The 27,282-nt window shown below is 37.2% G+C and overlaps 2 protein-coding genes across 7 annotated transcripts in view; one reads left to right on the plus strand and one right to left on the minus strand.

Moving 5' to 3' along the window:
• Positions 1–27,282, plus strand: part of LOC118897018 (centromere protein P) — a 234,680-nt gene that overhangs the window by 118,586 nt on the left and 88,812 nt on the right. The window lies entirely within an intron of this gene.
• ASPN (asporin) lies at positions 547–22,839 on the minus strand. 3 transcript variants are annotated; one of them, XM_036855738.1, is made up of 9 exons: positions 22,246–22,839; positions 18,692–18,741; positions 15,107–15,379; positions 11,842–11,954; positions 9,439–9,652; positions 8,270–8,380; positions 4,622–4,715; positions 4,093–4,231; positions 547–1,812 (listed from the first exon to the last, which is right to left on the minus strand). In XM_036855738.1, exons 1-9 carry the CDS (start codon positions 22,290–22,292, stop codon positions 1,615–1,617), a joined length of 1,239 nt encoding a protein of 412 aa, XP_036711633.1. In that variant the 5' UTR covers positions 22,293–22,839; the 3' UTR covers positions 547–1,614. The 3 variants fall into 3 exon arrangements, with proteins under 3 accessions (XP_036711633.1, XP_036711634.1, XP_036711635.1); XM_036855739.1 differs by lacking the exon at positions 8,270–8,380 and having other exon boundaries at positions 22,246–22,465; XM_036855740.1 differs by lacking the exon at positions 18,692–18,741 and having other exon boundaries at positions 22,246–22,464.

The following is a 27,282-nucleotide window of genomic DNA, read 5'->3' on the forward strand; positions in this document are numbered from 1 at the left end:
AGTAAATTTTCTATAAAGCAGTAGTTCTCAACCAGCTGCAATTTGGCTCCACCCCTTCCCCCGGGACATTGGTGTTTTGGGGAGAAATTGTTGATTGTCACACTGTGGGGCCGGCGTGCAAGTGCTGCTGGCATCTAGTGAGTAGAGACCAGGGAGCTGCCAGACATTCTGCAAAGGACAGGATAGCACTCCCCACAGAGAATGATCCAGCCTAGAGTGTCAGCAGTGCCAGAGTTGGGGAACCTCACTATGAAGAAGAAGACCTATTTACCCATTCCTGACCTGGATATCCAGACCCTCCACCCCATTTTACATATCTGTAAGGTACTGCTCTCCCCAAAATTATTTAAAGTCTAGTTTTTGAGGTGGTTTACCATAAAGGTGATTATCTTTCATGGCACAGGTATAATTTGGGATATTTCGGTACTATTATTAAGAATAAGCATTAACACTTTACTAAAAATGTTTTAGTAAAAATATAAGAGTTTTATGAAAAATAGTTTATGTTCCTGAATGGGAGAAGAAAAATTAAACCAAAGCAAAATATTTTATTTCAAACCAATATTTTAATGTTTTCCTTATTTTCTAGTTTTACTTATGTTGAACACCAACAAAAATATATGTAAGTCCTCTTAATTTTTATACAGAGCTGTGCATTCTGTTTAATGCTCTGCCTATTCAGTTATACCAGGTGTGTTTTTCAGAGTTATCCAGTTTGTGCATATTTAAGGAGACAGTTTGGTGTAGAGTTGATAGTATCCAGTCTCTTCCAAGGAAGGTCTTACAAAGGGACATCTCAAAAATATTCCTCAGCATTGAGGTGACAGTGTTATATAACCTAACAATTGATACACTGTTAAAAGCTTATAATAACTGTGATAATAAAAAGTGTGAGATTTTATATAAACACTCACTATGCATTTCTATAGAGGTTTTATAATCAGGTAATAATAGTTAAAAAGAAAAGCATGTGCTACAGCTTGAAAAAAGCTGTTATGAATAGCATCTGTTGAGTTGGTAATAAACACTTACTGAAGGCTTTATTATAAGGAGTTTTAAACATAAAGACAGTAAGGCTCTAAGGCATGAGAATTTGAATAAGATTATATCAAACCATACTTAAACATTATTAGAAATATTACAGTAATACCCAAGTTTTTAAAGACAGAATAAGAATATAACATACTCTTTATATAACCGTACTTGTCAATTTTCTTTTTCTAATAGCAGATGAAAGAGCACAAAGTTTGTTAAGTCAAGCATTCCATTTACAGTACAGTTCTTTTTTAAATGCACTTGATAACAAAGTGTTAAATACTGAATGTCTTATTTTTTGTTACTGAGAAAGAACATTCAAGCATGAGATTTATGCAAAATCATTTATATGTAAAAGGAAACTGCAACAGATACTTATTTCCTTTATTCCTGATGTATCAATAGTTTTTGCAAAATTCTGTTGAAATTTTTTGTCGTACAGTAAGTCAGTGGACTTAACACATGGGAATAGATTTTTTGCTTATGTGCATAATACCACCATTTTAAATAGAGTTCAAGTATTCCAAATGTAACAATTTTTGAACTTTACATTAAATGGATATCACTAATTACTAATTATTACTTTCTGAAGTTCCCAAGCTGAACACTCATTCTGCTCAAAACACAACGAAATGTTGCAGGTTGTACTTCCCAATACTTCACTGGGTTGTTGAATAAACTTATTGCACTGTATAAAGACTTCTTCATCTTTGGCACTGTTGGGCAGAAGTCATTCACTCCCACTTTCGTAATTGAATTAGAATGAAGGAAGATTATCTGTTGTAGTGGGAAAAGAGTGGATTAAAAATACATGATAAATGTAAAAAGAAGATATTCTGTTTATAGTCAGCATTTGTTCATGGGTTTGTCTCTTTATTTTACACTGATTTGAATATATTTTGCTTAAAGTATATGTGCCTGTTTATGCCTGTTAAATACTTATTACAAGGACTCAGGCTCCTGTGTTATATACAAAAGTGCTCTATGTGTGAAGTGTGGCGTAGGATTCATGCCAGTGCCCAGGGCACACTGCCTGGTCAGCACATGCCACTCTCCTCTGTCTCTGTCTCTCTGTCTCTATACACACACACACACACACACACACACACACTCACGCACACACATATAGGTGTGTGCGTGTCTGTGTGTGTATGGTTACTTCAGTGCCATATTTACAATAATGTGTTTTAAAAGTATTAGAAATGAGCAGAAGAATGAAATTTAATGCTCTAAGAATTAGACTTGCAATATGAATGTGAAGAATTTTTAGCCAGCATTTTCTGTGATCAAAGGGAGAAGTGTAGAGCTGCTTTTTTGTAAATTTTATAGAAAAATATGTCTATCGACATCTTAAATATGTATCTATAATACAACATCAATAGTTGAATTTTTATTTGCACCAATGGATAAAATACAATTTTATAGGCTGTGTATGTGTCTTATTAAATTATTACTCAGAAAGAATGGACAATATAGGACCTTCCCTTCATTCCCTTTAATAGCCCTTTAAATTTCTTCTTTGGATTTTTTTGGCAACTGAGATTTCTGGGAAGTAAAAAAACAATCTGCTTAATTAACAGTGTTTTGGCATATTAGAAAGAAGGAGCCTTTTGCTGGCAAGGCTAAGATACCAGTTCTAGCCGTTGTTACCTCTAGATTTTGCCTTGGTGAGATTGATCTGAGCCAGTCATGAGAACTGTAGGCACTGCTAAAACCTCTAGTTTTCCGTTGGAGTCCCTGCCGTCCTCTATTAATCTTGGAGATTTTGTGACAGATGCATCATATGGTTTCCTGGCAGCCCAGCAGCAGTGCAAGATGTAGTTTACCACAGCATTGACCTCATTGAGAATGGGGAACAGTGCTGAACATGAGTGTGTTTGCTTTGTGGACATCCGTTGAATTGTATCCTTATGACTATGTGTTATAATTCTGTTCATTTTTAAAAATGCTAGCAATAGTATGGATAGATTTAAGACACCCAGAAGCTGGGATCAGCGTTGTGGAGTAAAGTACTCAAAGACTGGACAGCTTGAGGGAGGAAAGACTCTGGTCGTGCTCACTGGTTAAATAAACATTTAAACGCAGCATTTGAAAAAATCAAAGCAAAAGTCATAATCTTGAAATGAGCATCTGCCTATATAGTACATCCATTTTGATGGCTTCTATTTCACAGGCTTCTATTTGTGTAGTGAACAAAACTTGTTTAAAGAAAAATTAGAAAGAAACCTAGACACAAGTGGCTCAAGGCCCAGTTTTGTTCTCAATGTGTTTTTCCTTGGAAGATGAGGAATTGTATATCAAGGAAAGCACATGAGAAATATGGACTAAGGTGACATGAGATTAAGTAGGGATTCTTAATTTGAGGTCCACAGATGGGAATCAGGAGGATCTGTGAAACTCCTAAAATTATGTGAAAATATTGTCTCATTTTTGTTCTTGGGAGTATCTAAAGCTTTATCAGATTCTCCAACAATTCTGTGGCCCCTCCCAGCTAGTCAAGAGTTGCCAGATTAGAAGGAAAAGTTTTCTAGTAATGAAGAACAAGAAATGTGCACCCTTAATGCTCCAAATACTGACTTTTGATTATATATTCTGGCCTGAGTTTTTAAAAAGCATGCACACTTCTAATGTGGCACCACATTGATAGTGAAAATACCTGGGACTTCATCCACATGCTCTGCCTTTGTGAAATGTTTCCAGAATGAAAGGTTATATAATTCTACTTGATTTCCTCCTGACCGGTCCTGCCTTTACATAGCCACTGCCACCCCAGAAACCTGAAATTAGCTGTGTCCGTACCTTCACCACAATGGCCTTAGCAGTTTCAGTAGAAGAAACAGAGGGATGGAAATGGGTACCTGAGCGTTTTAGCTGATATCTCAATAGAAACTGGTATTCTAACACTCTCCTTGGCATAAAACACCTCGGGCAACCTGGAGGGTCTTTAGTGTGTGAATTACCATTGCTACTTGATTGGTCTTTGCTCCAGATACTAATATGTTTCATAAAAACAAAGAAAAGTACTAATATCTGCAAAACACAAGTAGAATGTTTTACCTGGAGGTACTTCAACTCTTGTAATCCTGAAGGGATTTTTTTCAGTTTATTGTTTTCCAAGTGTATTTCTCTCACACGTGGTATGTTAGCAAGACTTCCATTTTCGATATCTGTGATTCTGTTGTTTCCTAGACCCAACCTAAAAATAACATAAAATGCATCAACTCTTGAGCAGATGGTATGATACACTTAGCTGCAAACACCACAACTGAGTTAGAAATATTTGTATATATGTTCAGAGAAAGCTATTTCATGGTTTCCTTTAATAACCTATTTCAGGATGTAACAGCCCTCTCCTCCACTGTCAGAAAATTTTCTATCTAACCTATATGCAACAAAAGGGACATTTGGAAAGTGTCCCTTTTCTCATTCCACTTGCTGTCCCTCTTCCATTACTGAGACAGAATGATAGCAGTTCCTTCTAGTTTTCCCTTAATTTTATGTCCCTGTACACATTCTCCAAGAAGTTTCATTAATATCTTCATCATATGGACTACCACTTCCAAGTTAGGATTTGGGGGATGTTTACCTTTGCAGATCTTTGTATCGTTTAAAATCCTCTAGTTCCACAGTTGAAATTTTATTATAATCTAAATGTAGCTCCAGTAAAGTTGAAGGTAGTTCTAGTGATAAGAAAAGACATATGTATGTTAGATCAGGTTAAGACCAAGCCCTATTGATTATTTGTTTACTTGTTAAGTTTCACATTATAGGCTTAGGCAGTTTTGGGGGAATCTGCTTTTTTTTTAACTTTTTATTATGGAAAATTTCAAACATATACAAAAATAGAAACTAGTATTATGGGACACCATGCTGTTGCCCATCTTCAACAATTATCTCCATTTTTCCAATCTTGTTTCATCTACGCCAATAGTTATTTATTATTGATTTGTTTATTGACTTGTTTTTATTCATTTATTTTTTTGCTGGAGTACTTAAAATCAAATTTCACACACATAATGTCATTTCACCTGTAAAGACTTCACTAGACATCTCTAACCCATAAGGTCATCTTTTTTTCCCCTTACATAACCATCATGTTAGTATCACATCTAACAAAATTAGCAACAATTCTTTACTATCATCTAGTATTCCTCTCCCTAATGATCTCAGGTGTATTGTTTTACAGTTGACTTGCTCAGGTCAGGATCCAAATGAAGTTTACAGGGTATATTTGGGTCTTATATCTCTTTAAATCTCTTCTTCTATTACTCTTTCCTTTTTCTCCTTCTTCTATTGATTTGTTTCAGATATTAATTTGCTTGAGATACTCCTTTGTAGATTGGGCTGTTGGCTTCCACATAATATAGTTTATCATGGTTTCTAGCCCCCTTATTTCTTATGACCTGTAGTTAGATATAGAGACCAGATTAGATTCAGCAAATCACTCTTTCATCTGACAGTCTTTGCACTCATTCATTGATTACTGCTACCTAGATTTATTATTTCATTAAGAATGGGAAAATGGTGATTTTCTGATTTTGTCATTCGTTATTCATTTATTAGGTGAGATTGTTCTCTAAAGAATTTTCTTTCATTAATTATTTACTTACTTTATAATACAGTTTTTATAGAAAAAGCAGCATAAATGCTTGATTTTTTTTCAAGTAACGAATTGGTGCAATGCCCAGAGGTGACCAATGAATTTTTTTTATATCATTATGAACATATGGATTTTTTCCCTGTTTGATATGTTTGATCCACTGCAGTATTTATTCTTTTCAATTAATAGTAGTTTCTGCATAAATTAAGAGAAGCATCTTTAGTGCCACCTAGCACATGGCAGGTACCTTGTGAATGTTTGCACCTTCTCTTCTCACACTTTCATGTCTGACCCCAGCCCTCCCCAGATTAACTGAAGTTGGAATGAAAGAGACTAACCAGAAAATTCAGTCATATCTCATTTTCTTAATCCTACACATAAGATATTATTTTTCAGTCAAAAGTTCTTGTTAGCTAGCTAGGAAATGCATTCGTTTTTCAACTCTTGCTGAAACATTTCCTTATTTTATTAGTAGTAATGACTGTTGAAGGTAAGTTTGTCTTCAAAGACCTTAAACACTAATTGAGCAAGTCTATCATGTATACAAAAATCACTAGAAAAATATTATAGAGTGTGCCAGTCTATTCTAGAATATGCTGTAGCAAGTCAAAGACAAGAGAAATCTCTGTGCATGTTGAGTCAGGAAAACTTCTTGGAAGAGGGTTTGTAGAATTTAAGGGGACTGTCCTCTCATGGATTTGGGTAGCTCAGTGACTGCCAACATATATAGTATACTTTCATACAGATATTTCTATACCTACCCTATCTTCAAACAGGTCTCTCCTCCCCTCAACACAATACTATTATGTAACAGAATTTTCCAAATGAATAGGAAGGAAAACAGTTTCACTCTTCTTACGTTAACTTGTCAGGTCTGGTAAGAACCCTCTGGACCTCGGCCTAATTCATCCTGTCACAATGGGTAGTGATGATTGAATTATAACATTTGGGCAGTAAGCCTTAACATTTGAGCAAATAAGTCATAAAAACAAAAAACTGGCTTTTGAATGTCATAAGGATCTTAAAGCAGTAGTTATGTAAATTTGGAGATTTGAAATTTAAATTTCTAAAGACATAAAATGTTCCTTTATAACTTCGGAAGAATCTTGAGAATTTCATGAGGAGTTAAAACTTCATTTTTAAGATACACTTTGAAACCTGAAGAGAATTACTCTCAGGATGTTTTGTAGTATAAGAAATCTGCTGATGTAAATATAAAGAGCAATGATAACTGCGGGACCTCAGAGCCACAGCTCTGGGGTGGCGCCCTACTCTTCTGCTCCAGTATATCCTCTTATCCTCTCTGCCTCTACTCTGTCCTGTCCTCTTCCTCTTCCCCCTCACTCTATGTCAGCTTCCAGCTTATGAAAGGGATTTTATTTAACTTGTTAGGTACAGTATGTATTTTTGTTGTTGTTGTTCTAAAGATTAGAAGGTAAATATAATATTTTAGGTTTCTTGTAGAAAAACAGCCATCTCCTTGAACCTAAATTAAGGTTGTTTTTAATTGTGTAGTTCTGAATTAAACTGATTTTTTCTATACTAGAAAAAATTGTCTTTCCACTTTTACTTTAGATAATTTTCCTCCTAAATGAAAGATTAATAATAGCAGCTTTGCTTAATTAATGATAGCAGCTTTGCTGGGTCTTTTAAATTATCAGCATATATTTGTTTTGTTAATCTTCTGGATCATCTGAGTAGTAGAAAAGGGGTTATAGTAAACTCGAAGAAAACAGGTTATTGCTGCTTTTACTATGGAAACTGAAAGACAGGGCTGTTTGAAAGGAAAATGTGTTATTAATCATAGGGGTTATTTCTGATCCAGGTGTTAGCATAGAAGAGAGAGAGAACTTGTCAGGGAGGAGGAAGGTGTGACCTTGAGCATGGGTTTGGAGAAAGGCAAATCCAATCTAGTTAATCATCAGGCTGGAAGCTTAGAAATAATGCATTAGAAAACTGGTCCAGTAGCAAACTTAAGAAGCATTTTACTTTGAGACACCAGCTTCAGCTCATATGATAAAGAGCACAGTGCTCATTCTGGTATTGGTTATGTCACGAGAGAGCGTTTACTATGTGCCCAACATTGTCTTCAGACCTTTCTGTGCATCAGCCCATTAATCTGCACAGCACCCCTGTGGAAAAAAAATGAGGTATAGAGTGCCTTGCCCAGAGTATACACCTATCCCTGCCAGAGCCAGCGTCTGCCCCAGTCCCTCCTCACAAGCCCCATCCTGAACCACTGCTGCAAGGCTGGGAGAAAGGTCTCTGGCCCTGTGCTTCTTCCTCTTTCTTCTCTACAGAATTCTCACCTCTAACAGACACTTCACAGAATGACAAGTGTAGATGAGTAAATGTTAGGAAAGAGACAGAAAATAAAAAAGTTCTTTGCTTCTTAATGTTTGTTCGTACTGGGAAAAAAAGATTCTGGTTTCATACTGTCAAAAAAAGAAAAAAGAACTACATATGGCTCTTGATGTGTACATGAGAAAACACTAAATTTCATACTACACTGACCAGATATACTGGTAAAAAGGATTCTAACTGCACTGTGGTTTTGACAGTGTGTACACTTTACAACCTTACGTTTAATGGTCATTTTAAAATGACTGTTTAAAATACTGTATAAATACAAACCTTTAGGAATTGAGGTCAGTTTTGCTTCTGCAATTCTGATATGAAACACTGTTACCCCTTCAAATGCCCCTGGTTCAATCCCATTGTTATCAAGAGGGTTTGCACTCATTTCTGTGGGGGGAAATTATATAATTTAGCATACATATGTTGTATGTGAAGGAAACTCACAATGCAGAGAAGCACATCCCAAGAAAATTCTAAGAAATGTGAGCATTATCGTTCACTCTCCTTCACTCAGTATATCTGTTTCTGTGTCTATCTACTCTCCTTTCTGTCAGTCTCAGAAAAAGACTGCTTTGTATTACATAGGCTGGAATGTATAACAGCTTTACTATTTTGCTTTGAATTACTAAGTCAATAACTTACTTATCACTCTTTTCCAACCATGATCATAATCAAGGTTTCGTTATAGTAATGTAACATAGGAAAAAAGACCATCCTTCATATAATTCAAAACCTTTGTGTTTTCCAGTGTACATTTATTTATTTGTCACCTAAACTTTTAAAATTGTAAGTCAATTAGAAATTACTTGACTAACAGAAATATAACTGAGGAATGCCAGAAAGTGAAGCTATTTGGTTAAGTGCCAGGCACTTGGTTGAATTAAATGAGTAAATAAATGAATGAGAATATTGGTTAGGAATTTTGAATGGATATAGTAGGGGAAGATGACATGGTTATACCATGGGTGTTAGAAGTAAAATAGTGTGTAGAATTGGAAGTATACAATTAAAAACGCCTTAGCTGAATAATCTTCAAAGCAGATAATGAAAAGTTAGACGTACATTCCAAATAATATCTGAATTAATGTTGTAGGTTGTATTTGAGTAGTTTTTACAATACATTAAAAATGATACCTTTAAATTAAATAAGAATAACAGATTGTAACCAGTTAAGAGCAGTCAGAAAACAGAAACCACACTAAGGGATTCTTGAGAGTGCAGAGTGCATGTGTATTTATATTGCAAAAGGTGTATTTCTTTAAGTGCTATAAATTTTGTTTGATACTTTCATTGATTTATGAATCGCTTATCCAAGTACAGCTTATTAGATTCAAAAAATTAATTTTGGAAATTATCAGTCCTAAAGTTGTTAATGATGATAAAGATCTCTACATCTGCATATTGCTTATAATTTTAAAATGTTCCATTTATTTGCAAAAACTTACCTAGCACATGTAAAGAATTCATTCCTTTGAATGTCTCCTTTTGTATTTTCTTAACTTTATTGTCATGAATTCTGAGTTCTGCTAGCGATTTGGGAAGATTAAGTGGTATTTCACTTAGTTGATTGTGGGACAGATATAGCCTTCGCAACTTCTTTGTGGTTAGAAAGGCTTTGGGGTGAATCTTTGTTAGCTTGTTGTTGTTCAGAATCAAAGCCTAGATAAAGCACAGAAAGTTACACCATATCAGGAAGTGGATTTGATTTACCAGTATTCTACAGTGATTAGTCACTCATGGAAATCAATGCAAATTATGTCAGTCATATACTTTATTAACCATGTAAATAATTCTCCAGCCCAATCTAAGCTTAAAAAAAAAAAAATTTACTACTGAGTTGGAACAGTGCAAAGCTTTAACGATTGGTTTCACACCTTTGGTTTGTCTTTGAGTTGATGACACGTGTTTAAGGCTCCCCTCTCCCATTTCTCTTCATGGAAGTGATGGATAGTATTATCTTTATCTTATCTTTTTTTTAAATTAATTAATTTATTTATTTGGCTGCGTTGGGTCTTTGTTGCTGCGCACGGGCTCTCCCTAGTTGCAGCGAGTGGGGGCTACTCTTAGTTGTGGTGCGCGGCCCTCCCATTGCGGTGGCCTCTCTTGTTGTGGAGCACGGGCTCTAGAGCACAGGCTTCAGTAGTTGTGGCTCGCGGCCTCCAGAGCGCAGGCTCAGTAGTTGTGGCACACAGGCTTAGTTGCTCCGCGGCATGTGGGATCTTCCCGGACCAGGGCTCGAACCCATGTCCCCTGTATTGGCAGGCGGATTCTTAACCACTTGCCACCAGGGAAGCCCTCTTTATCTTATCTTAAAAGCTATTCACTCTACAAAATTTACTTCAGTACACAACAAATACATTTTTGCATGATTTTATCTACTCTTAAAACCTCACCTCTGTCTTGTTTACTAATGTTTACCATTTTCCCCAGAATAGAGGCCTGTAAGAATAAACTCTTACAAAGTGCCCTCAGCATTCTGGCATATTTTAGACACTGGGAAAATGGTAGTAGTTTCTGGAGAATGACTCAACCTCTTCTCAGTTCTGTGACTATTTCTCAGTGCAACGTGGCAGCACTCTCCAGAGAAGACACAACCCCAGAGTGAAAGAGCTTAATGCAGCCTGAATCTTTGTTCCCCACAGCCAAGCCCTTTGCGACATGTTGAGTGTTCTGACTGCAGCCATCTTGATCTGCTGGGGTGCGGAACTTCAGAACCAAAACTGGGAAAATCCTTGGTAACCAGGGCTTGCCACTCACCTAGTAACTATTTTCAAAACGTGCCAGATTTTGCAGAAACAATTTTCAATGTTTCACAAGGGCAATGGCACTCCTAGGACTTTTTATTCCTCTCTGCTAATCTGGATCCTCTCATTCTTTCAGGGAGCAGCTCTAGATTCTTTCCTTTTATGATTTTTGTCCCTGGTTCCATTCTACAACAATCTTCCCATTGTTTCCAGAATGACTTCATATACATACGCCTTTCTGGTGTTATTCACATTGTTGCTGTTTCACAGAAGAAATACAAATACTTCGGCAGTTAAACTCCCTTTACTTATTATGTTTACTGGTTTCACCATAAGCCCTTAGTGTCTCCTTTTTCTTACCTTCCTTTCAGACACATCACTACTTTTAACAATTTCAACTGAGATAGGTTAAGCCTAGAAGAATTTAAAATACATCTTGTTACCACTGGTAAAATATACTCCTTTCTGTGTGTGCCGCACACCCCATGTCTGTGACAGTGTGGAATCAGGCCCTCCCTCAAACCCAATTTCAAATAGAATTAGAAATTTTACCTGCTAAAATCTAGAGGCTCAAAATGCTAAATAGAAAAATAAGAATCTTTTAAATCTTAGAAAATTGAAATATTAATGAGTATAGTAAGGAAAAGTTCTTTTTCATCTTTAGAGATCTAGAAAAAAAAGCCATACAGGTATATTTAGTCAATTACGTTATATTGCACGTGCTGCTGTTAGAGCTTTGTGGGTTTGGGTACTGCTTTTCTTACATTGTACATTAATGAGTTCCTGAAAATAATCAGTTTTATTATTTTAGTGTATAATGACTATGATTACCTAAATAGAACCTAAATAGATCATAAGGACCACTTATATGAATTCTTAGCCCACTGCCTTTCCACCTGGCTGTTATTCAGTAAACATCAGTTGAATTAAATTATTAATTGAATTAAATCTATAATTTTTCATTAACTAGACCACTGCTGAATAAGAGGGATTTTGTCACTCATCATACACAGAAAAGTAAGACTTGTTTACGCAAACACAAATACAAGCAATCATTTTAGCAGTGACAGAGATTTTCACTTAAATATTTGCATATATTCTTACATAAAGTGAGATGAGTCCTTTAAAATCATTTTCTTTGATTTCCATAATTTTATTGTTTTGAAGGTCAACCATTCGGGTATCAAATGGAATGTTGCTTGGGACAGAGGACAAACCTGAGAAATAAACAAACACATTGCATATATGTTATATGCTAAAGATGAAATTGCTGATATGATAGAAATGTGCTTTTTTAAAAAATTCATGGTTACCATTAAGTAATAGATGACTTAACATGTAACAGATGACAAAAACATTGTTATTTGGAAAGGCCTAAAGATCTTATCAAGTAACTTTATTTTTACAAGATGTCTAGCTGGTTCTAGCTATCACCATTCAGTCTGCTGCAAGGTGACATTAAATGGAGCTAAGTTGGGGGGTTCTAATATGACTACAAGGAGGAGACCTACGGCTGAGGCACAGCTTCTGCTGATGCACTTTTGACTAAAGAATATTAACATTCTTTGCAGATTTTCAGGCAGTTGTAGTGCTAAATTGGAGCCTGTGGGTTTTGATCATTTTAAGAAGCATCAACATGTAGAAAGTTGTGCTTAGAAAATAGATAAATTATTTTCGTGTACACTATCAAAAACTTTACTACCCATTTCCTTTAATCATGAGCTCCTCTAATTAGTCCTAAATTATTTGATTTATGGAAACTTATTCATCCATAACATATCATTAACATCTAGGTGTGTAGTGTACCTTTACTGAATTTATCACCCACAGCCTTAGCTCTTTTCGAGCTGTGTACTCTAGTAATAGCTTTCTTTTCTCTCATCTCAGCAGCTGCATCTTCCTTTTTGTGCAGGTACTCAGTAAATGTTAATTACATTATTTAAAGACTTAAATGTGTTTTTCCTCTCTTAAAGAAGCAGAAAATTTCCAGAAGCTGTATGTGGCGCATTTCTTCCTTACTTTCCTTGCTTTCCCTAAATGGCTGAACATGTGCACCTCTGATTGTTGTCAGACATTCCATATGGTATTTATGCTTGACGAGCATGGGGCCTTCTTGGTTTTCCCCAACATTTTATTTTTGAAATGTTCAAGCATACAGAAAAGTTTAAAGAATTTTACAGTGAAAACTCATATTCCTTTTTCTCCCATCAACATTTTACTATACTGTACTTACTGTCCATCCGTCAATTTATCTTTCTTATGTATTTTAAAGTGAGTTTCAGATATTACTACACTTTTAGTGGAGCCATCCTTACTCCTGAAGAGTAGTATTATATTTAATAACCCCAAATTGAAGAATTCAATATTGAAATACTGTGAATATCAACATTCCACTTGACAGCCCTCAATACTTTGCCCTTTATACTTTAAAATTGACTATTCTTTTAAGAAGTTTGACATAGATGGAAAGGGGGGAAAGGGGGTAACTTGATGGGTTACCAAGGTAACAGCAGTTTTGTTAGGAGATTACTTTGGTTTTAGAAAATGAAGTGGAAGGTCTTATAGGAAGGTAGAGGTTCTGCAGACAGGATCTAGTAACATAAACTTTGACAAACCTTCCCCTACACTACCCCTGATGAATTTAGAAGCTCTGAAAAAAATTTCCTTTCCTGCGGGAAAAAGATTGTTAAGTGTCCTTTTCATCTTCAGTTGTCATGGGGGACCACTATATGCTGCTAACAGTGCTGTGTCATTTTAAAGGTATGTGTCATACTATTACAGATATTCTTGGGCGAATTTTATTTAGATTTTTTTCAAAGCTAAATATTCAAGAGACCATGTAAGTAAAACACTATTTGCAACCAACTGTCTGTCATGAGGCAGTTTGGTTTTTCTCAGTTCTTTGATGACAGTCACATACTGGAGCAGAGCTATGCAGTGTTTCCTTCAAGGTCTTTAAGTTGAAGTAGATGACTTCGTGCTGGAGTGAACACAAGGATGGTGTGTGCTAAAGGTGAACATCTCCTTAGTCAAAGTCTTACCCAGAACCAACCCAGTTTACATCCAGCAGTATCAAAGTAGATACATAACATTTTTATCCTGATCTTTGTTTAGCAAAGTGTTTTCTCAGGCTTCAACTCTACAAATTGATAGTGAAGTTTTTTCCTGCCTGGGATGCAGCTTAAAAACGACAGTACCAAAAGAAAAAAAAAAAAGACCTTCCGATACTCCCTAATCTAACCTTTTCTCACACCAGGGTCTGTTTCAGCTTCTACATTTCTCCTTCCTGCCACTCTTCCCACAGTCATTCTTGCCTGTGCTTCCAGACCAGCAAACGTTGTTTGCATCTTGTCATTTCTTTCTCACAAGAATGCCAAAGGTAAAGCTTAAAACCCATTTTTTCCTGGCCTGTATATTCCATTAAGACTTTACCAGCGATTCTAGCTCATAATAATATCCTCTTTTTTGGATGTTTTTTGTTCACCTTTCTCATTATGTCCCATAATAACACACTTTTTTAAAGTCTCTGGAGTTCACTGTTACAAGCTTTGACTATTGCCACGAATGCTGTGGCAGTAGGAAATGAATCTAAAGCTTTCAGAGGCACTGTCTGCTCATATGCGCTCTGGAAGTGGCCTTAATGGGCCTCCAGGTCCAGAATGGGAGGTGTGTGCCATACTTTTGGTTTCCCACAGTGGGTCAGGTCTGAGCCATCTCCCCTTTTGCAAATAGCTGAGTACAACAATTCTTGATGTGCATTCCTGTTACACCTCTCCCTGAGTATGCCCTTCTATTTGAAAGCACCTTCATTAGAAGTATTAAAAGAATAAAATACTCAGCAGAGAATTACACATTTTTAAGAGACTTTAGAAAGTGGTTTTTAGTTCAACCATTTATTTTCTAGATAGTTTTAAACCCAAACCATTCAAAACAAATAGAGTATTATCTTTAAAATGTCTAGATTAGAGATTTCACAAACTCTATAACCTATTTATTGTTCTGGATGGGCAACTTATTTTGTTATGGTAGAATTTTGCTAGGAAGCACAGTTTCAACCAGCTGACACTCTATAAGATGAAACCACAGTGACATCCATTCTCTCTAAAGGAAATTAAAATGAAATACTGATTCAAATTTGGGAAGAGAAGGAAATGTTCTGTATATGAAATTTCCATTGTTTTCCTCTGATTTTCTGGATTTTAAAAATAAGTTTGGATGTACTTCGGGGTTTGTTATACTTTTCAAAAATTTAAATGAAAAATTCCTTTACAATCAGCTGATTTTTGAAATTTCAGTGAGGTCTTTCCCTATTCTTTAAATTTTGTCAAAACGACATTATTCTACAAAACAAGTTGACGTGTGTCCTTACCTAGATCAGAACAGTGTACAACTCTCGAGTAGCATTGGCATCCAAACGGACATGTTGGAAACAGATCGAATGGGAAGAAGGGGTTAATTGGCTCTCTTGTTGGAAAAAGAGAGTTGTCAGCATCACCATCACCTTCGTCTTCCATGTCCTTCAGCATCATATTCTTCAGTGTCAGGTACGAAGGGTGAAGTAAGGGTTTGGCAGAGCACAAAGTCAAGAACACTAGCAGCACATACTCCTTCATGTTGTCCTGTGTAGGGGACCAATCTAGAACTAAGTAGACATTGAGGATTAAGTTAAAGTTTAAATAAATACAGTTCCTGCTGCTGTACATTTCTCAGAGCTGGCAAGAGTACAATGAAATGGCATTCTAATTTATTACTAGTGTGAGAGTAAGTTTATTAAAAGTTTTTGGAAAGCAGTTCAGCAATATGCATTGGAAGCTTTATAAATATCTTTATTTTTCATCTAGCGGTTCTACTTTTGGCATCTAGTCTCAGGAAACAATTCTAATGTGCATAAAGGTGTTCATCAGAGAATCATATATAATAGCAAAAAAATTAAAGATAATACTAATAGTTAAAGAGAAATAGTAAAATAAAATAGGGTTTATTTATTCCATGAAATACCTTGGAACCCACAAAATGTTTGCAAAGATATTTAAAAATATGAAAAACTGTTTTTTGAAATAAAAGAAAATATAAAAAAGCTATACATAGTATACTTACAAACACACACACACACAAAACCTGGCACAAATATACCTAATTGATGATAATATTTGGATGGTAGAGTCATGAATTACTTGTATCTTTTTTTTCTTTAATTTCTATACTGAGCAATAAGAACTACATTTATACTTAGTAAACTAATAAATGTTTTTAAAAACAAAAACAGATTATCGTACCTGACTATTTATTCCTAAAATCCTTCCATTGCCTTAATATCTATGTCACTTTTAAAGTAAAAATCCTTCATGTCCACTTAGTACGTCTGGAAGTTTTCTTTAACTTCTCTCGCACCATCCTCCCCAGCCTCAATCTCAGAGTTGGTTACTTTTTCCACAGTGTTATTGGATTTCTTCCTTCCAATCTGTTCCATTATCTAATACTTGATCCAAAGCATCTGAGGTCCAGGCTATTCTTTCTTACTCATCTTTCCACTGAGTTCCTTTTGTTTAGTTTTTTTGCAGGGGGAGGGCAGGGGGTGCTTTCAGTTGTATTTTTTAAAGCCCACACAAAACTGGAATGTACGAGTGAGAACCTTCTGAGAATAGATTTGTTGTCATCTGATGGTGGATATTCCCACAGGTATGTTTACATATCATGGTTTCTTAACCATCAACTGTGAAACATACATTCTTCGTAATTTTCAAAAATTAAAAGCATTATGATATCATCTAAAACAGACTTATGCCTGTCTTCTCTTTGGGGCATGCAGTTAGCTTCACATAATGCCCATTGGTGAAGCTGTATCCTGGCAGGAGGGAGTCCACACCCAGCCAGGTCATCCAGCAGTGTAGCTGTCCTGCTATGCCTAAGCACCAGATAGCACCTTAGCCACAGAGGGCTTCTAGAGTCAGTCAGAATTGGTCCAGCCTCAGTAAGACCTGGCTCTCCAAATCCTTGAATTATGCCAGCTTCTTACAATTTTCTAGAACCCAGAAATCAGCTTTAATATCTCTCCACAGCCTTGCTTTTTTTTGGACTTAAGAATCAGAAATGAATTAACTAACTTAATTAAAATATTCATTTATATATCTTTTAATCATCAGAGAAAGGTTTTTTAAAAAACCCTACTGTCATCAGTGATTAACCTGATAACTAACATTATTTAACTCTTAGAAATCTATATGGCAACAAGTACATTTTGCCCACTGGGTGGCTGGACATGATCAGCCTTATCAGGTTTCCCTATGAGAACTCACACTCAATTGTGCTAGGAAAGGGGAGATTACAGGACACAGAACAGCAAAAGCTTTTTATATTTTTATAATCTTATTCTGAATCCCACTTCAGAACCAGTTCTGTCCTTCCATCTCTACACTGCCTTGTGGAATTGTCAATTCAGTTTATTCTAGATACGTCTCTCACATTAACCAGGAGCCCTGAGAGGTGCAAAGAGCTTCAGTGGCTTCCCCAAGGCCACATAACCAAATTGAACTGGAAATTGAGTTAGAGCTCATGTGTCCCAACCCATTCTTTGCATCTTCTGCTGCAACCCACAAAGGAGCACTCTCTTTTATCTTCTTTTATCTAGTGGCCTCTGTCATCTCCTCCTTTCCAGCCAGTCCACACGTTGCTGTCCTGTATACATCTGTACATAAAGGAGTGCACTCACAGCTTTCGGAGGGTGGAAGTGGGAGTGGTTGTGTGGCCAGATTTGTATGGTACAGAGAGAGATTGTGCTGGCAACTCAAGGGCCAGCAGCTTCTGTCAGCCGGCCCTGGGGACAGGCAGGTTACTATTCCAGTCACTCTGGAATCCTGGCACAGGCACCTGGTTTTGGTCAACTAGGCTTCATTTCCAGCATCCCTTTGGCACATCATTTCTGCTTCTTAGCTGCCTGCCTAACTATGCTCCATTATGTTTCTTGACCATAGGCTTCTTTGTGGTTCCTGGCTCCTTAATGCTTGGTGCCCTGCCTTGCCTTGACTTCCACAGTTCTCATTCTTGAGCTAATTTAGCTCTTGGTCCTTAGCAAAACCAAAGCTTGTCTCTGGTACCAATTTATTCTTTAAGATTGTTCTGCATCGCAGCTCTATCTTCTAGGTCCATAGCTGCCCCTGACCTTATTTGACCTTGGTAGAGAAGTTAGTGAATTAAATGTCATTTGAGGTCATGTCTCTGGCTTTCTTTGAGGTTGCTGGAGTTTTTCATTGGGCATTTATCAAGTACCCACTGTGTACCAGGCACAGGGTTAGGATACATAATCCATGAAGTAGAACATGTTTGGATGTTCAATGGACATGCTTCTCCCTATCCACTTCTCCCACGCTTCCTTGCTCAAAAAACAACCACAGCTCCTAATCCACTACTCTCAGGTAAGTGTGGGATTGTTGTAAAAGTTAATGCTTGAATGTTAGGTACGCTAATAGCAAAACTAAAAAATAAATGCTCAAGTTAGTAAATAGAACTAAACTGTGGGTGGTCAGTGCTGGCTGTGTACACTGTGGCTCTAACATTTTGGAAGAATCTCCAGATGTGTGGTCCCCAGACTCTGAAAATAAAATTCTTCACCATAAGTTTGTGTACTCCTCATAAATCTCAGTTTACTATTTGAGACCAATAGAAATAAAGACATCTATAAAATATACATACACTAAAAAAAGGTTGAAATAGAATACCGAAATCTAATAAGAGGGGTAGTGGGCTTATGAGTGAAGGATTATTTTGTCTATGGTGCATATTTTTAAAATTATTATTTTGCTTTTTAAATATTTTAAGTAGCAATCTGCAAGAAAATTGTCTTTGCTCTGGTCCTCCATATACTTTTGCCTTTTCTTAACACATCTAGAAACATTAGACAGTACAATTAAAGGTTTCCCATACACTGCCCCCTCAAAATTCAACCAACAGTGCCTACCTTCAAAATAGTCTGGAGCCACAATTTCTTGAGGGCTAGCACCATTTACTCTGGTCCATGGGAGATAAAAGAGTTTTAATAAAAAGTTATTTTTGAGTTGGTTCGTTGTTTGAGTTTCATTATTTTTGTAGAAACTTAGAGATAAATAGGCTGTAGCTTCCCTGTCTAGACCAGAAAAATCTATGTAATGCATAATATACGAGAAATATAGACCTAAGAAAACTGTAAAACTTTAAAAAATACATATAGCAAGAGGAATATGTTAGAGATCCAAAGTGGGAAGCCAGGATGCAATGTCTTGGCTTTCCCTGTAGCCTGGCAGCAGGGCCAGGGATTTGCCTTCACTCCTGCAAACCCCATTTCCTGCTGCAGTCATGTTGCCCTATGATGTAGGAGAGCCCTGGAGCGGGGTGCAGGCTGGGATGAGGGGGAGCAGAGCATTTGTGACAGACTTAGAGGGACACTGGTATGAGGAGCAGAGCTGGGAGGAGACACGGAAGACCAGTGCTCAGGTGAAAGAGAGGAAGAAAGCCAAGCATGAGGGAGGGGGCTTATTTCTCTTACATGTCCCCTCCCAAAGGGCTGCTGGTCAGCCTACCTGTGGGGTCAGGAGGAGCTTCAGCCAGTGTCCCTCCCTTCCTGTCTCTTCTTTCTTACACTGATAAGCTACATGAGTTCATCCCTGCCTTAGATAAGATGGCGACTCTGGCCTGCTATGTTAGGCAGTGGCTTGTCTGTGGTAGTTGGGAAGCTTTCCAGTTGCTGGCTGGTGGGGGCAGCCACCAGTCATGCCCTCCTGGACCCTTCCCTGGTGAGTGAGAGAGGAGACATGTGGAAGCAGGAAATGTCACTTAGTTGAAACTCCCTCCCAGTGTTGAAGTTTCCTGCAGAACATTGTGGACCAGGTGGTGTGTCTGCCCTCTGATTGCATGACTCCAGTGAGAGGACTCTGGGAGCACACCTCCTCAAGAGGCATCCAGTTCCACTGCTGTCCATCTGTGGTTGACAGGAAGTTCTTTATATTGAGACCAAAAATGCCTTCTGTCATATTCTTCTCTCTGTGCTACTTCTGTCTTCTGTTAGTTATATGAAATTAACCTGATCTTTTTGCATTCTCTTATCCTGTTTACTTGAAAAGAGAAGTCATGAGAACCTTGATTCCATGAGGAATTAACCATTTATTCCCTTCATTTGAGATGGCAAAGCCTTGATAAAAAAAACAAGTGATTATAGACCCCAAACCTTGCCCTATTCTAGTTAAGCAGTTTTTTATCAGTAGAAAAATATTGGAATGTCCAAGAGGGAACACTAAATAGCAGTGTTTTTCCCCATTATTCAGAGAGTGTAGGGAATATTGTTTCTCATTTAAATGATGACTCTTAGTTGTTTGTCTTATTTTTAAATTTTGAGTTTATTAATATGGCTCAAGCTCTTATTCGTTTAGTTTTGGCAGTATTTAGATTATGTTATTTTTAAAACCTTTAAAAATGTTTATGTCTTGTTCTCAAGAAAGCTCAGTATTTCCCTGATTTAGATGTTTTGCCAGAGTTTCTTACTCATGGAAAACTTTGAATTTTGGTTTCAAGTTTCTCTTACTCTGAATAATATTTGAAATATTATATCAGTGCTACTGCTGTTATTACTAAGCCATGGCACATTAGAGCCAGGAGAGGCCTTTGAGACTTTGCTACCATGCCCTCTTTTATAGCAGAAGAAGCCGAAGCTGGCCTCCTCGCTGCTGCATTGTCCACCCTTCTGCTTGGCCTCCTCTAAATGGGTCTTATTCCCACAGTGACTTCCAGACAGTAACCAGACTCTCCTCGGAGAGGATGGGGTGAAAGGCTTGGCCACTTTCTCAGGACTGGAAGTGTAGCTTGAGAAGTGTCTTTCTGAACTTAAATAAGCTCCTATTTTCTGCTTAAATGTTCCACAAACTTGAATGGAAAATTTGTCTAAGTGCAATGGTATTTCCTCTCAGACACTATTATTAGGAAAATAAGTCACTGTGCTTTTAAATCCTATGCTTAAAGTTCTGCTTGGCTGAAATTCCTCTCGATTCACAAGCACCAATAATAGTTTTCAGTATATAAATGTGATATAACATGCTCTGTATTCGCAGAAGGAATCCAGACTAAATTCAGGTGTAGTCAAGGCGCAGCCTTGTAAATGGACAAGTAAGTTAAACTTTGGAAACTTATTCACAGTACCTTTTTGTCATGGAAACGGATACTTTTAAAGCCTATGATTTCCTTAAAGAAATACTTAACTTTCCTTGAAAGTATAAATAGCAGCTGATTGAAGAACTTGCTGGCTGCTTTTCCTTTTATATGTTTTGTCCTTCATCAGTTTTTCAATGCATCCAGCAACCTAGCTACTGTCTTTAAAACAAAAAACTCCTACCTCTTCATTTTTCTGTTGTTTCCTATGCTTCCTTAAAACTTGTGCTTGTAAAGTTAATCTCTTTCATCTCAAACCTCAGATCAGATATCTGAATATTCTTTTTTAATTAAGTAGTTGTAACAGAAGACTGCATATCCTCAATTCTTTCCACCACTACCCTATATGGCTAAATACTAAAAACATCAATATGCTTTTACACGTGTGTGGGCTTATGATTTTTTTTTTAAACAGCTCGATTCTTGGTGGGATTTTTAACTTATTTTTAGAGAGATATAGACCCCCTCAGATTCTTTGTGACTTAATCCTATATACCATGTGGCTACTGTTTCTGGCTGCCACACCTCCAAATAGGTTAACAAGAAAGAATGCTGTGTTGTATTAGATTACGAGGGAGTAGAATATCAAATACATTGTTTAATTTTTTAAAATCTCATATTAAATGAAAAATTTACTTTGGGAGGGGACAAAGGAAGTCTTTGTTTTACATTCTGACTGTATTTTGTGAAAAGAAGTTTCTAATCTTTCACATTGAATACAGGGCTAATTAAACTATTGCTGATAAATATTCTTTCTTAGAGTTATATGGATCTCCATTTTAACTGTCCAGTGTCATTTCATTACATAAGAATAAGGAAGACATTTATCAAGGCAAAATATGAATATTCAAATATGTAAGTAAAAACATTTGAATAACTCGTATATTTTTAAAATACCTTAGAAAATATCATAGTTTCACATTTTGAAAACTTTTTTTACTGTTTTCACTTAATGTATTTGTAATATCCCCAAACTTTCTTATCATTCATTATTAAGGTAATGTTATTTTCTTAAAAGAACATATTCACAAGATATTTGTTTAAATGATTTTAAAAATCAATCATGTTAACTTTTATGGTAAAGTATAATGACAGGTTATCATTTAGCTATTTAAAAAAGTCGCAATTATGTTGAAAGTAAATCCATTATATGTAAAACATAAAAGCTAGAGTAATTTTAGATATGTATTTAAGTGCTATTTTTTAAGAAATTATACAGATAAACTTTAAACTATATTATATAATTTACAAGCATTTATGTTAATAACATTAATGTCCCCTTAGTATTGACTAAAACAATTGTACACTAGTACATGAAAAAAAGACATGAAAACATACCTTGTAAGAAGAGAGTAAGTTCTCTTGAAAGTAGAATTTTCCACCATGTACTACTTATCTATAACGTAAATGTTCTCAGCTACTATTTAAGAAGAAAATATGAGAAGGTATTACATTTAAAAGAAAAACACCCTTCTGCAGAGCCTGGTGTGGCTGCACCCTGGGTGACACTGGAATAAGCTGCTTCCACAGATTAGCCCATGTTAGTACTGAGAAGCGAGATTAAAACTTGTTACTGCTCATATGTTTTCCATCACTGTTTGTATCGTAGCCAAGACTTCTAGCTAAACTCTAGACGTCTACTGGAAGATTCTGAAGAAAAAAAAAGAGAGAGTTTAATAATTCATGGCAACTGGCCATTGAAAGTGCAGTCGAAGTCATTCAACAAATACCTGATTTGAAAAAAAGACTTTATGAAATTCTTAAATGAATGAATACTTATAAGTTACAAATTTAAAAATCACTCACTCTATATAGACTAACAAAATATTTACCAGTTTTAGGAAGGAGTACTAAAAGAGTACATTATTGAAATGTAAACCCAATCTCCAGATGTATGTAAGAAAGGAGCCATGCTGTTAATTTTCTTCTGATGACTGAAGCTGTTACATCAAGCATACATCTCAAGAATTTCTTTAAAAGCTTTTAGCCCTGCCACAGGCATGTCAGGGGAACTGCAGACCAGGCCCTATATAATGCTTCTGGCCCCAGCCTATATGCTGTGATACAGACATTGATGCAAGGATACAGGTGAAGCCTGCTTGGACTTTCACTTTTCAAGAGAATATCACCTATGACCACATAGCATTTAGGGAGGACATGGGAGCAGGAAGACAACATTCACAATTAGGCCTGAGAGAATGCCCAATTCCCACATCAATTAAGACATCATCCTTCAAGAGGACATTTTTCTAAGTCTGGGTACCTAAGTACTAGGTAACGCCAAACTAACATCTTCATGACGTGCAGATTTGGGGGGCAGCCTGTTTGCAAAGCATGTTTCCAGTAGTTTAGCAGAGTCTGGTCTCTCCTGCCACAAAGAATCTGACTGTCATTTGTTCCTGATTCCCAGAGAAATGGCACATGTGGAAGCAGGCCATAGAAAAAGTACTGTACCTCCAAGTGTGCAGGACACCCAGCCCCCACTTAAATAAAATATACTTCTGTGGCCCTCACATCAGACAGTCCCGTATGCTGGCCTCTGCAGATCTTTAGGCCTGCTCTGGGTGCAGCATCTGAGGTTTGGCAGGCCTCCTGTTTGGTTATAATGCTCATGTTCCCATTTATTCAGCTATGTTTAGTTCAAAACATTTGTCTGTTACCTTGATGAATTGGGACATCGTGAGTGTTGAACTGGATTTTATTAACCTGAGCTCCATCAAAGCAGTGGCCATAAATGGGAAGCTCCTTGGGCAAAAATCTGTGTCCTTCACAGTGTTTTGTTTTTTTAACCTTTAACTGAAGTATACATTACAAAAAAATAAACATTGTAATGGTACAGCTCAATTAATTTTCACAAACACCTGATCCAGAAATCCCAGCACTCCCAGACCCCTCAGAATCACTCTCTCTTCAGAGGAGGCCGCTGTCTGACTTCAAAAACCATAGCTTTCTGAACTTTATATATACAGTGCATTCTCTTCTGAGTCTGGCTTTCTTCATTCAACGTTATGTTTTAGAGATCCATCCAGGTCATTGTGGTTAGCAATAGTTTGTTCATTCTCATTATAAGCATACCTTCTTGTATTGCGCTTCACTTTATTGCATTTCACAGATACTGTGTTTTTTTACAAACTGAAGGTTTGTGGCAACCCTGTGTCGAGCAAATCTATTGGTGCCATTTTTCCAACAGCATTTGCTCACTTCATGTCTCTGTGTCACATTTTGGTAATTTGCAATATTTCAGACTTTTCCTTTGTTATTATATTTGTTATGGTGATCTATGATCAGTGGCCTTTACAACTTGCAGAAGGCTCAGACGATGGTTAGCATTTTTTAGCGATAAAATCTTTTTAATTAAGTTTTGTTCTTTTTTTTTTAAGACAGAATGATATTACACACTTAATAGATCACAGTATAGTGCACTGGGAAACCCATAAGTTCGTGTAACTTTATTGAAATATTTACTTTATCACAGTGGTCTGGAACAAAATCTGCAATATCTCCAAGGTATACCTATATTATATGACATTCTTCTGTATGAATATGCCAGAAATTATATATTTTATATGTATATACATATATATATACATTCATTCAGCTGGGTTAATTTCCATTTGGAGTGTAGCTATGAACTTTTAAGCATTCCTTGATCTGTCATTTGAGGCTCATGTATATGTGTTTTTGTCAGGTAGAATTGCTCTATACTTAAAAATGTGGGGCTTCCCTTGTGGCACAGTGGTTAAGAATATGCCTGCCAATGCAGGGGACACGGGTTCGAGCCCTGGTCCGGGAAGATCCCACATGCTGTGGAGCAACTGAGCCCATGCACCACAACTACTGAGCTTGTGCTCTAGAGCCCGTGAGCCACAACTACTGAGCCCACGTGCTGCAACTACTAAAGCCCACGCACCTAGAGCCTGTGCTCTGCAACAAGAGAAGGCACCTCAATGAGAAGACCGTGCACCGCAACGAAGAGTAGCCCCCGCTTGCTGCAACTAGAGAAAGCCCACACGCAGCAATGAAGACCCAACGCACCCCAAAAAATAAATAAATAAAATAAATATTAAAAAAAAAATTATGACGTTTCAACTTCTCTTGATAAGTAAAGCCTTGCCACTGGGTGGCTCCTGTTTTTGCATGGCAACACTTGGCTGGGGCTGAGTGGCAGCTCCTCCTCTCAGTGGGATGTGTGCCTCCCACTCTCTACCTTTGCCTGTGCTCACACAGTGTTCCTCTCCCATGTCACTCTCCCAGCCTCTCCTCACCTCTCCTCTCAGTCATGGCATCTGCCCCGCCACCATCCGTCTAGGCAGGGTTCTGCCACCTTGTCTAGAGAGCTGGGAGGCACTTCCTGTGAGATTGTTTTTCTAAAGATGTGTTGCAGCCTCTCTCCTCTCCTCACTTGTGAGCCCTGAGCTTGTCTTCCTCCAGCATGTTGCTGTAATCTTTAGTCAGAAGGCTTAGGGAAAGAAATGGGCCCTGGAGTATAATGCAGGTGGTCTTTTTGGCTTACTCACCCTATTCTGCTGACATTGTGACTAGAGGTACAGCCCAGGGCCCAAAACTTCTCCCACAGTCTTGGAGCTGCAGGTGGGAAGCTTTACCTCACAACTGCAGAGATAGCCCAGCGTGCACAAACACACCATTTGGATATAAACGGGAGTTTTTTCTCCACACCTTTGCAGGTTGTCATTCCAGACACATCAGTGTACCTCCTCTTCCCTAGAGTATTGTGAGGAAAAAAATCTTCCTTTTATGGTTCCTATAAGGGTCCTATGAAGGGGACCTAAGTCTTTTCTACATGTTTGTTTTTTATTGTTTGGGTTTTGCCTCACTGGGGCTTGGTCTAAATACTGGAGAATTAGTGTTACTATATCAAACAGTGTATTTGGGAATCATGAATAATCTGCACATTATTATGTTTTAAACAAGATAAGTTTCAAAATTAGAAAAGTAATATTTGCTCTACTGACATTTTATGAACAGAAACATTGATTGCATAGAAGGAACATCAACACAAATTTCTTGCATGGCCCAATATATTCCAATCATGATGAAAATAAAAATAAATTGCTTAAGCCAAGCTTGCATATAATTTTTAAGACCCTTTCCTGACCTGCTAATGTAGAAATGGAGAACAATGGTCAAAGCCCAAACAAATGAGAACTGGAAAGGACCTTAGAAATCATCTCACGCAAATTAAAACTCCAATGGGTGAGGAGTAGGGGTGACTGTGGTCACATGAGACACCTTCCCAAGCTCAAGTATCACTAGGACGATTGAGTTTTATGATGTTTGTCAGCTGGTATCTGGTGCTTCCTCCCCTGTTTACCTTAACCTTCTGAGTACATTGGAATGGATTGTGTAATAGTCTCTCATAGTAGAAATTACAAGGAAAATTTTGTCCATCCGTTTATTCAAAGAACGGTGTTAAGTGCCATGAAGAAAAGCAAAATGGGATGGGGGATTGTCAGGGAAACCCTGAGGGAATGAGGAGATGTGCCTTCCAAATACCTAGTTTAAGAATGTTCTAGACCATCAAATCCCAGGGTGTAAATAATGTATGCTCTTTATGCATAACAGAGGTTGTATATAGTAGGCATTCACAAAGACTTCTGAAAGAAGTGAATTCATGGGTTTGATATGATTTTGTGGGTTGTTTTGAATGTTCAAGCATCCTTCATGGTGGACTAGGTTCTGTGATTTATAATGAGAATTGACTTATGACAGTAGATCATGACCCATGGGCAGTATTCAGCCCACAGATATGGTTTGTTTGGAGCATATGGTATTTTTAAAAACCAGGAAATTTTATATCAAAGTCTAAATTTACCATATCTTAAAAACTCAGTTTGACAAAGCCGGCCCTGAATTCCTGTGCAGTTCTAGCAATTGGCTGAGCTCATGGCAACAGCCTTCTTCAGATGGGCTTCTGGTCCCTGGTTCTCAGCTCCCATTCTTCTATACCCTGTGCTGGTAAGGACTTGCTTCTGCAACTTGCAGGCTGAGCGCCTGTCATCATCCTGTTGGATGTTTTGCTCTGAAGATGAATTAATGCCATAAATTGTCATTTAAAATGAATTGAGTTGAATTTATAAAAATGTAGGTATCAAATATTTTTAAGTAATGCCTCAAAGGTCAGTTTGCTTTCAGGAATGGGTGCAAGTAATGGTTTTGTTTTAAATAAATTTCCAGGCTCTTTCAACTGAGAAGACCTAAAAGCAGTGAGCGCATCTAACTTCCAGATCTGTGTTTCTAAGGGCCGTTTTTCATTAGAAGGAGCAAGGCCCCTGAGAAAAATGTCAAGTAATAGATCAGGGCCAGGGAATCTGTAAAGTGTGCCTGAAACATTTCATCATACCAGCAGGCACAAAA

The sequence above is a fragment of the Balaenoptera musculus genome, chromosome 6 (genome assembly GCF_009873245.2).
Source record: "Balaenoptera musculus isolate JJ_BM4_2016_0621 chromosome 6, mBalMus1.pri.v3, whole genome shotgun sequence".
NCBI lineage: Eukaryota > Metazoa > Chordata > Mammalia > Artiodactyla > Balaenopteridae > Balaenoptera > Balaenoptera musculus.

Bases quoted from the DNA above. Each gene is read 5' to 3' on its own strand.
- ASPN (XM_036855738.1), bottom strand. From the start codon at position 22,292: ATGGTGGAAAATTCTACTTTCAAGAGAACTTACTCTCTTCTTACAAG. The intron at 18,742-22,245 runs GTATGTTTTCAT...CCCATGGACCAG, and splicing joins ACTTACTCTCTTCTTACAAG to AGTAAATGGTGCTAGCCCTC. The intron at 11,955-15,106 runs GTAAGGACACAC...TTTATTTCTCAG, and splicing joins TGTACACTGTTCTGATCTAG to GTTTGTCCTCTGTCCCAAGC.